Consider the following 12078-nt stretch of genomic DNA (forward strand, 5'->3'; position numbering starts at 1 on the left):
GAATTGTGAAATTTGATTCGGAATAATTGGATTAAGTAATGGAAGATTAAATATAAATGTGGGATTAGTACAAATAACCTAGTATAATTCAAGAATAAAAAAGTAAATTTTACTGAAAGATATGGAAGAGAATTTGTCAAAGTTAAGAAATTAAATGTTACACAATAAGTGAATAAATGAATAAAAAATAAATAACAAAAATGTCATTTTTTGTTTAAAATTGATTAACCAATTAGATTTAATAAAAAATAATTCGATCGATCGATTGTTTGATATATATATATATATATATATATATATATATATATATATATATATATAAAAGCCCATTATTAAATAGTCAACTAGTTTCATCAACTGATTAAGACAATAATGATGTTTATTATTTAATTTAATCAAATAATCAATGAAATTAGTTGGTAAATCTAATTTATCAACTAATTTTAAATAAAAAATAATATTTTTATCGATCGAATTAGTTGGTATATCCATGTTTTGTGTTTATCCATTTTTATATGGAGTAAATTGTATTGGTAAAAGTTGGGGTCAACCTAGTATTGATTTGACTGAAATCAATACCTGGTAAATTGTATTTAAGGGAGGTTGAAACAATCGAGTCATTAGACCAATTCCTAAGGCTTGCTTAATTCTAGCATGCATCTTCAAACGAATCTTTTGAATATTCAAAGATCATCAAACATTCTAAATGCTGGGCACCTTAAATCCAGTGGCAAATGGGCTCAAGGAAACAAATTAGGGCTTTGAAGGCCCAAATCATCATCTTTTTCAAGCTCAGACAGTTTTTTTCTATCAATCTAATCCTTTTTATAAACTGAAAACAAATTAGGGCTTTGAAGGCCCAAATCATCATCTTTTTCAAGCTCATACAGTTTTTTTCGATCAATCTAATCCTTTTTATAAACTGAAATACATGGGACATTGGCCTTTTGTATTCTTCAAAACCCAAACTAAAATCAATCCAAACTATTTTCCAATTCAAATACGATGGGTTATCTAGACAATCGGGCTTACTATAATAAGTCTTTGGACCTCAGCCTCATTAGTAAATCCATGCATTAATTTGGATCATAGATAAACACTCTTCTCTAATCTCTTTAGTATGCCCAACTAATATAAATCCACCAATATTAATTATAAGCCCAAATATAATCCTTACGAAAAATCCATGTAATGATCCCTTTTTCATATATGTAATCTCTCAAATTTAAGTTTTAATATTACAAAATAAAAATGTATTTTTCTACCATAATTACTATTATGGTGTAATATTTCTGAATTGTTTTTGTCTAGATTTGCTCATATAAAATCTACTTACGTTCTATATAAGATTTATAACATGAATAATTTTTTTAACAAGGATCCTACTATCATTTAGTAAGATAATAGCAGTTAGCATTATGTAATTTATTACTAGTTTTATTTTAATTATATTTGATGTAAACAGAAATTAATAATACATTCATAAATAAATTATTATTTGAGTCCTTTTTGGCTTTTATACACACACACACACACTAACTAAGGATAATTTGATATAATATCATTTTTAGATTTTAGTATTATTGGTTTTAATTGAATTGTATTTATACATTTTTAGAGTTTTGATAGTGTTAGGTGTGATTTAAGAAACTTATTTTGTTCTATTTAGGATTTTATGTTTATATAAATAGGAAAATAATAGGAAATTATTCTATTTCTATTGAATGGATAATTTTGTTCTTGAGAATTTTATTGAAGATGGTTGTTTTCTTAATAAGAAACGGGACGGAATTTACATTGAAGATATTATTTTATTAAATGTACATTAGTCAATTTTTTTAAAGAGTTTTTGCTTTTAAATAAATTACAGTAATGAATATATGAACATGTAAATATATTTACTATGTGGATTGGCTTTAACCGTTAGATAAATTAATAATTAATAATTAAAAAACACAACGGTACCTTAGTTTATATTAAACAAACAACAATGCAGTTTAAGTTAGGTATAATTTACTAGGGGTGATATCATCTCTTATCTAAACTATAAGACTAATTAGAATTTTTAGTAACCAAGATACTAGATAATGACTCCAATCTTCTTCTTATTATTATTATTATTATTATTATTATTATTATTATTAAAAAACTAGAATTTTTATTTTTTTTCCACCTATTACCACAAAGATTCCAATTTGAAAAAAAAATATTATTGTGACGTTGTACACATACAACAATGCTTAATATCCTATTTAACTTATATGAAAATGTTTGTGTGAAATAATAGACGTCAAAGTAAAATATAACTGAAAATAGAGGACCAAAAATGCATTTTGCCCATTTTATTTATCTCCTTTAAGGGTGAATTTGTTTACAAAAAAGTGTTTTTTGAATAACCACTTTTCAAATATTTATCATTAGGAAAGTTAGTCAGTGTAAAATAGTTTTCAATCAACGAAAAATAGTTTCTGGTCAACGAAAAACACCATCATGTTAAAGGAAAATTTGATTTGATTTTCAGAAAAATATTTTTCTTTTATTTTGGACAGAAAACACTTTTTTAAAAGCTTATGAAAAATTAAAAATATCATATTATTTACTGATTATGTCAAATTTGGTTCTCAAACTTTTAATTGCTATATATTTTGTTTGAATCCTTTTTTTTTTTTCAAATTCATTCCTTAAAATTTTGATTTAATTTGATTTTTATATTAACTTTAGTTTTTATTTTACGATTGTTATTTACTTTTCTCTTATCATTTTTTTAATTGAAATTTTTTATCTATCAAATTTAGTCATTATTCTTTTAATTGTTACTTATTTTATTTAAAATAATTTATGAAATTATAATTATTTTTATTTTAAATTCATCATCTTTTTAATTTTTTTTATTGTTAGATTTGATCTCAATTATTTTAATTATTATTTATTTTATTTGAGATAATTTATGAAATTAGATTTTTTTCAATTTCATTCTCGTTCAAATTTTTAATTTATCAGATTTGTTCTTTATTATTTTAATAAACTTGAAAAATAAAATAAAATATTAATAAGCTATTTTCCAGTTTATTTTTCATAACATAACAAAACACTGTAAAATATTTTTCAACTTATATTTCATGACACTACCATACATTAAAAAATAATTTATTTTTTTAGAATTCACTTTTCCAAAAATACTATTTTCTAAAATAAAAATTACTTTTCTACAAATAAATAGGGTATAAATCAAAAGAGGATACGGGAAGAGCAAGAGACCCATTGTTGACCGTACACGTGTCATATAATATTCAATAAAAAATTAAAAAATCCAAGCGTCGAATTTGGTATATATTTTGGATCTACGACAGTAAGACTAGCATCTTTGCTCTCGATTCTCGGCATCTATTGTCAGATTCGACTCTCTTGGCTATAAATCCAACAGTCCAGATTAACTCACACCTTAACATAAATAATCATTCGCACTCCTCGTATCATTCACAACCGCAAAAACCACAGAGTAAAAGAGAACATATTTTCTCTTTCTTTTTAGCTTTTGGGTTTTCATTTTCTTCAATCATGGATGTTTTAGATTCTCCAATCGATGCTTTGGTTTTTGATTATGTGAATCTTGGGATTCTTACTATCATTAACAATTTATGGACGTGGGTTGCCGTTATAACAGCTGCCGTTAGCTTTTGGAGGATCAGAGCCGCAGGAGCCGTCAAAACGCTGGCGGAACCATCACCTTCACCGGATTACATTGAACGCCAAATCACTGAGTTATCTCATCCGGAAACATCATCAACAACAACAACAACAACGCCAAAGTCAGTTACAGAACCAGCAGCTCCCGGTTCAGTGAGTTCAAGTCCATCAGTTTTTGAAGACAACGGAGCGAAAAAAGGGAAGTTTGTGGTGTTTTATTATCAAGATGATGATAGACAAAATGATGGTAGCATTGACGACGGCGGCGAGGACGAGTTCACGGTTTTTGGAGAGTGGGGGAGGTGTGGGGGGGAGATAACATTGTGGGAGAGAATGTTGAGGGTGAGAATGGGGGAATGTGGATGGTACAGATGTCAGGATTTGACGGTCATTAACGGCAACGTTGTTAGGTTATGGGATGGAGTTAGAAGGGAAAAGAGCAGCTCCGGCAGTGTGGCTTGATAGGTGCCTAGGTGGTCAGAGAATGTTTAGATGTTTGATTAAGGTGTTTTAATAAATGTAAATACATCAATTGGTGATTGGAACAACCATTGAAGCCTGGTAGGTCGTCTTTAATGTTTCAATTTTTGGTTTCCATTATTAATTAGGAGTCCTGTTCTTTTTTATAGATAATTATGAAGTATCCTTACTCATTAATTGCTAGTACTATATATTAATTATACTGCGGTTTCATCTAAATTTTTCTCAAACGAAAAACATTGATAAGGAAACGCAAGTGTTAAAAAAAAAAAGAAGCAAAAACAATCTGAGCTTAAAATGTTCAATTAATTTAAATAATATAAATAAATAAAATACAACTATAATAAATAAAATAATTTAAAAAATTAACAATGTAAGAAAAAGTTAAAAAAAAAAAATTGAGCTTTATGGTTACATGTCAAATATAAAAAACAAATTGAATAAAATTATAAAGCTTAATTATAAAATAATTTAATGTTTTTTTTGGTGAAATTAGAAAAAAATAATTAAAAAAACCAGTGAAAAAAATATTTATATTAACTCGAGTTAACTTATTAACCTTGTGACCATTGAGATAAGATTGAGATAACTTAATTGAAAGTAAAGCTAGAAAAAAAACATGAAGATCAATTCTTAATAAATCAAATGTTAAATGATGAAATTAAAAAACAATTTAAAAAATAACCTTAAAAAAAAAAAATCAAAGTCAACTCATGTTAACCTTCAAAACTCGTGATCCTGTTCATGAATCCGAGACCAACTCTATAGAAAGCAAACATAACGAAGTAAAATTATAAATTAATAAAATAATAAGAGATGAAATTGAAATTAAAAAATGCAATAAAAAACTTCCAAATAAAAAAAATAAGTAAAAAAATGAGAGCTAGATTTGACACAAATAATTTGAAATCAAATGATGAGGGATGGAAATGAAAATAAAATTCAATTAGGAAAGGGATAAAGAAAAAAAATAAGGATTAAATTTGATATAAAAATATAAATAAATTAAATTATGAGGGATCATACTGAGAAAAAAATAAAAACAAAATAAAATAAATAATAATAATAATAAAAAGGACATGGATACCAAAAATAGATGAAATGATAAATCTATTCTTTGGCAAGGAGAAGAGAGAGAAAATAATGAGAGGAAGAAAAAAGTCCACTTGAACTTAACCATTGCTCTTATTGCTACATGCACGGTAATGTTGAAAAGTACATGGCAAGTTACTTTTATTATTGTCCTGAAAATATTGTTTGGATAGAGAATGATGACACACATGTTGTTCAAAAATCTTATTAGATATTTATTTTGGTATCTCCTTATTAGATCAAAACCATAGTGAGCAATTGAAGATATAAAAGAATAAATCTTTTTATTTTAAGGTTTGAATTTCAAAAAACCCAATTCTTTTTTTGAATTGCAATAAGTAATTTACACCAATAAAAATAAGTTCTCAATCATGATTTTTTTTTCTTGAATGTTTTAATATGCTTTTCTTCATCATTGATTATTATGATTAATTGTACTTTAACATCTTCAACATTCGTTATTATAATATAACAATCAGCTTATTTATTTGGTTCATTTTAATATTTTTGTTTATGTATGTGTATTGAATTTTTTTTTTATTAATATAGGTGTCCAAGTCTGCTTACACATATCTCGATTAATTTCATGGGCTCTGATATTAACAATTACGTAAGTCTTCAATGATCTTGAAAAGACTTAAACTCATAATTATTAGAAAGCAAATCTATAATCTAACCAGTTGAACTACTAGGATTGTGTGTATTGGATTTTTGTTTATGCTAAAAGCCTCTAGCAATGTTTGTTAATTTGGCGAAGAAGCAAAAGAACTTCAAGGCACACAGATGGTTTATTTGATCAATATGGAAGCTAGCTTCACACCAGCTGGCAGCTCTTGGTACTGATAAGCTGTGATAAGCAAGGATGCAGCATATTTCTAGTTGAATCTCTTAGAAAGAAAAAAAGATGATAGCTTAGGGCCTTGTAAGGGTACACACACACACACAAACAGATGCATTGTGGGACACTAGGGATCTGTGCTCTCTTTCTCTTATATTTTCCTCTCTCGCCAGCAAATTATCAGATCCAAATTTATTACGAAGAAAAAGGTAAGCAAATAAATCCAATAGAAAACACTATACAAGGGGAAAACGTGAGATATTACTAAGTCCTGGAGTAGCTCATGCATGCTTGAAACGATGGTATTGAAATGAAAATATATTGATTTTGTGAAGTAAATATTGAAGTATGTTTTTCCATAGTTCACTTCTCTATTAATCCATATTGAATCATTTGCACAATGAGGCAAGAGGATTGTTAACTAATCTCTACGGATAAAGCTACAGGAACCACAAACCAGTCAATCATGTGTCTTTTAATAACATGTTTGTTTTTTATTTAAAATTAATATCTTTTAATATTTTTAAATTATTTTAATATGTTGATATTAAAAATATATTTTAAAAAATAATTATTACCGCTGTTTTAAATATATCTTGATGTTATATTAGGTGCATTGCATGTAGGATGTAACTATCAAATTTTGAGAATACCACATATTTCTAGGCGTTCTATTAGTGGCTTGTTTCATTTTGGCCTCACGGTTCCAGAAATATATAGAAGTCTCTCTCTCTCTCTCTCTCTATATATATATATATATATATATATAGATTGTCCGCCAATAAAATATTAGCGGCGGCCGTTGTAGGTGGTGTTCCATTGTGGTATATTCCTTTGGAAAATCAAAGTGGAAAAAGCATCTTCCCGCCAATAACTAGGATATGCCATGCAACAAGCAGCCTTTTTAATCATGGCCTCTCTTTATATTGACTCTTTGAAAATGCATTCCTATGATCTAATGAGAGGGGCCCCTCTCGGGATATTCTCTGGCATTTTGAACATGAATCGCAGCCTCCATGCAGGTCGGCAGGTTTGATATACAATTTGTGACTCCATGGCTTGTTTTGGAGACCAAAGTTTTTCTTTTCGTATCCCTATCAGCTAAAATCTTGCCTCACGAGTTTGTTAAGCCCTAAGTTACCATTCCCACAAACCCAAATAGAGCCCAATCACCAATCACATGAAAGGAAGGCGCAATAGTGCAGGCTTTTCATATGGATAAGTGGTTTAAGTTGTTTATGCTATGTCGCCAACCGGGTTAAATTTTTCATAATATAAAAAAGATAATCAGATCATGATATAGCACTTTTAAAAAAAAAAAAAATTAAGACTCGAGTCATTAATTCAAATATGTTTAATAAACTTGATTACTTTAATAATATATTTATAAAAAAAGTCAATGATAATAATAAAAAAAACAATAATGAGTAATTGATAAAAAAATAAATCTTTGTTAATATTATGAAAAGAAACCATCTAAATATTCTTAAAAGATATCAACGATCTTATTTGATAATAAAAACAAAAAAATTGAATGAAACAATGATAACCTTATAAAGACAAAAATAAAAAAGAAAATCTAAAGCTTAATTATCGGCAAATCAAACATTGAAGGACAAATTAAAACAAAAATTCAATTTAAAAAAAATGAAAAAAAAAAACATTGATTTTAGTCAGCATGCCAAACTCATAGCCCACTTATGAGGTCAGGATAACTCCTTAAAAAAAAATGAAAATTAACTCTCAAGTAAACTAAATAATGAAAGGTGAAACTAAAAAAAAAAACAAATAAAAAAATGATGAAAAAAAACTTGAGTCATCAAGGTTAACTCGATTAATTTCCGACTCAAGATATGTGATTGAAATAACCTCACAGAAAGAAAAACAGAAAAAATCACAAAACTAAAGGCCTAATAACCTAATATTGAAGGGGAAAATGAAAACAAAAACCTAAAAAAATATCAAATACAAATCGGGCTAGTCTTCAAAACTCACAATCTAAGTTATGAGACTAGATTACCTCATAAAAGGCAAACTTGTAAAAAATCATAAAGCAAAATTACAAATCATTCAAAATTAAAAAAAACAAACACTACCAAAAAATGAGCAAATAGCGATGGAAACGCTAACATATAATATTTAATCACTATTTTCTGATAGAAATAATGATGGATAATTTCTGATGGTAATAATGATGAAATATGTTTTATTGGTAATTTTTTATGGAATTGTTGAAAGAGTTTAAAAAATAAAATAAAAATCAATAAAAATATCATTGACAATTATGTCAGAAAGTTAACACATCATTATTTACCAACAGAATTGCAAATGAGATAACTCTATCAACAAATATAAATAATATATAACATCAGTTCCCTCCCCTCTTATTCTTCTTTTTCGTCATCCTCTTACTAAAACAAATATAGGTCGCTCCCTATTTTCTCACAAATCTAGCCACCCAAACTCATCGGTGTCGATCTATATCTATTAGTAGTGTTAGCATCTATTGTTCCTCAAGGGGCGTGGCGTGATGGCAAAGGACTTGAGATCCGCATAGCAGGTCTTGAGTTTGAGTCAGGGCATGCACCTCTTGTAAGGGTCTGGAATAACCGGGGTTTTATTTGCTCACCTAGGCTCACAAAGTGGGCTTTTCAGGGGGTGGGGTTTCCTCGAATCCAAAAAAAAAAATTCTATTTTTTTTTTTTTGAAGCTTTGATATACAAAATAAGTATACCTGCCTATTCTTTTATAACACATTTATGTTTTTGGTTAATTTATTAAATCTATTTGCGTATTTATAGTTCTCTTATATATTTAAGTGTTTCAAAACTTTTTTTTAAATAAATTTATTGTATTAATGTATGATTTGTATGTTATGGTTTGTTTGATATTTGGAGGAAATTGAATTTTTTTTTTTTTGTCATTTGATGAAATTGAGTTTGATTTTGTAACTTAGATGTGTTATAATTGAAGAAATGACGGGTTGTTTTAGTAGGTATCAATTATATTTTGTTGGTTTTCTTGTTAAGTTGAAAATTTAGAGAAATTTATTTTTTATGGAATTGATAAAATCAATATTATTATATGTAGGTTTTATAAGTAATGGGTGATTATTTTTTGATGTATCAAGATTCACATGAAGGTTTTATAGGAGGGATTGATGGTTTTATTAAATTTTATACCTTTTAATTCAAGGAGTATTTATGCATGTGAAATTAGATATGTATATGTGAAGTGTAAGAATACAAAGTTCCACCATAAAGATGTTGTGATGATTCATTTACTTAAAAATGATTCATCTACTTAAAAATGATTCATCAAGAAATACTTATATGTGTTTGCACATGGAGAACTATATTTTCCTTACAAAGATCATTATAAACACCATAACCACCACAATAACCACCATTACAAATACCTAGCTACAACAACTCTAGAAGCAATAGTGATGATAGCTAAACTAGGAGAGAATAGAAGAGAGAAGAAAAGAGAAGATCGAGATCTTTCCTAACAATGATCTCCCACCTCGACCAACGATTGCTTTACCGCCACTACAAAAGCAAAAAGAAAAAAACAAACAAACTTAAACCAACAAACCATGCACTTCCCACATCAAAGGAGCATTTATCCACACACCACCAATCATGGTAGTGCTTGAGCTACACATGCTGACATTATCGAACCAGTTCTGGTAGCGTCTAATTAACCTAGCTACTCTAGAAAGACAATTTCAAACCCTAAAAATAAGTTTTTGATAAATTTTAATGTATTATTGATTCTCATACATATTATAATGAAATGTTATGATTATTAGAAGTTTTGGGGGTCCACATTGATGTGTCACAACTCTAGGGTTGAGATGCCATCAAAGATTTTTTTTTTTTTTTAAGGTGGAATAAGGTTAAATCAATACACCACGATCCTAGATGTAATTTTTTTTATCTCATAATAAAATTTTATATGTGTAGGCATTATGCTTGAATTGTTATGATGCGTGTTAATGGTGTTAGTATGTAATATTATAGTGTTTTAATGGTTTTATTATTTAAAGACCCGTCTAGGATAAATATACAATCACTAAGTGTTGTCCTAAAAGGTTGATTGGTGGGTAATGAAAATACTTATTACATTACTTTATTGTATTTGAAATATCTTTCACTTTGAAATATGATGGTTTCTTAATAGTTTTATTATTCATATACTCATCTAAGATAAATGAACCATCACTAGGTGTTATCCTGAAGTGTTGATTGATGGGTAATGAAATTGCTTAATACATTACTTTATTGTATTGAAAATATCTTTGGAATATCTTTCTCTTTTACAATGTTATGGTATATTAATGGTTTTATTATTCAAAAACCCATATAGAATAAATGAATCATCATTAGGCGTTGTCTTAAAGTATTAATTGATGAGTAATGGAACTTATTAATATGTTACATTATTGTATTCAAAATATATTTGAAATACCTTTCCTTTAAAAATATTATGGTGTGTTAATAGTTTTATTATTTATAAACCCGCCTAAAATAAATGAACTATCACTAGGCGATGTTTTAAAGTGTTGATTGGTGGGTAAATAAATTACTTCATATATTACTTTTTTGTGTTCAAAACATCTTTGTAACTTCTTTCCCTTTGTATTATTATGGTGTATTAGTGATTTTATTATTCACATACCCACCTAGGATAAATGAATTGCTATTGAGCATTGTCCTAGAGTGTTGATTGATAAATAATAAAATATTTTAATACATTAAATTATTGGGTTCAAAATATTTTTTAAAATAACATATAATTCCTTGTAATTTTGTTTTTTTAATATGTATAATAATGTTTTTCTTCATATTTTTTTCTCATAATACCCTGACAACACCCTTCAAAGCTATTATTCTAGCTATCTATTTAGTCACTTTCAAAAAAGTAGAGTCACCTATGGTGACAATATTTTTAAAAAATTTATAAATGAAAATATTTGTAAAATCTTGACTTAAAGCTTTAATTGCAAATATTATTTGTAAATAATCCTATTGTTGTTTGAATTTGAATCTTCTACATTCATGATGGTGTGTGTTTGATTTTTTTTATATATTTTTTTTTCTTTGGGACATATTTTTTTAGAGATGCAAGTGGATTTGAGATAGATCAGCGTGATCTTAGATATACCCATTAAATGTAAATAGTAGCATTCAAGCCCATTTCAATCAATATAATTTTATATGAGCTTATGCACATCAATTTCTCACCATCTCATGGGTCCAATGCTCAGTTTTTTAAAAGTGGGGATTTGATCCTGGCACCAAGCTATGTCTCAAATCAATGCCTTAGTTCACTTTATTCTTTTACTTTTAATAACAAACACACATGTACCAATTTAGACAAACTCATAACATGTAAGCATATTAGGTATCTTTATCATTAAAGATAAATATAAAGCAATTTACTTTAGATAGGATATATATATATAGTGATTATTATCTTTCTTATTTTATGATAGGTCTTTTATCTAGAATTTTTGAAACTAATTAGGGTTTTTAGTCTCCATATAATAGATGGTGATTTTTTTTCAATTTTTATCTATTTTACTTATAGTTTTATAGATTAACCCGGATAAACCCAAGATATCATTGTTTCAACATTTAAAAAATTGTTAAAATAAATATATTTTTTTAAATCAAACTAAATTTTAATTTGGTGAATTAAATCATGTATAAACCCATCAAATCAACTATATCATATCTTATTCATTTATAATTGGTTTAATTTAAAAATTGGTCAATTGATAAACCATCATTTTACTATTAGATTGCGGAGTTTAATAATATTTCAAAAAAATCCTGGCGGTAATGACAGGCAACCGTATTATAAGTATAAAAGAAGAAACATAACAATGTCGTCAGTATATCATGTGCACTGTACACTAACCATATGAAGCAATAATCTTTTGCTAATTGATCTCATGAGCTCGTCAAGGGACA

At 27.4% G+C, this 12078-nt stretch overlaps 1 protein-coding gene across 1 annotated transcript; it reads left to right on the forward strand.

Annotated features, from left to right (window-relative positions):
* The first annotated feature begins 3436 nt into the window (after positions 1-3436).
* On the forward strand, positions 3437-4340 carry LOC118048379 (uncharacterized). The gene has a single exon (XM_035058028.2). It carries the CDS (start codon positions 3559-3561, stop codon positions 4147-4149), a length of 591 nt encoding a protein of 196 aa, XP_034913919.1. The 5' UTR covers positions 3437-3558; the 3' UTR covers positions 4150-4340.
* The last annotated feature ends 7738 nt before the right edge of the window (positions 4341-12078 follow it).

This window comes from Populus alba, chromosome 6, assembly GCF_005239225.2.
Source record: "Populus alba chromosome 6, ASM523922v2, whole genome shotgun sequence".
Taxonomy (NCBI): Eukaryota; Viridiplantae; Streptophyta; class Magnoliopsida; order Malpighiales; family Salicaceae; genus Populus; species Populus alba.

Bases quoted from the DNA above. Each gene is read 5' to 3' on its own strand.
- LOC118048379 (XM_035058028.2), top strand. From the start codon at position 3,559: ATGGATGTTTTAGATTCTCCAATCGATGCTTTGGTTTTTGATTATGTG.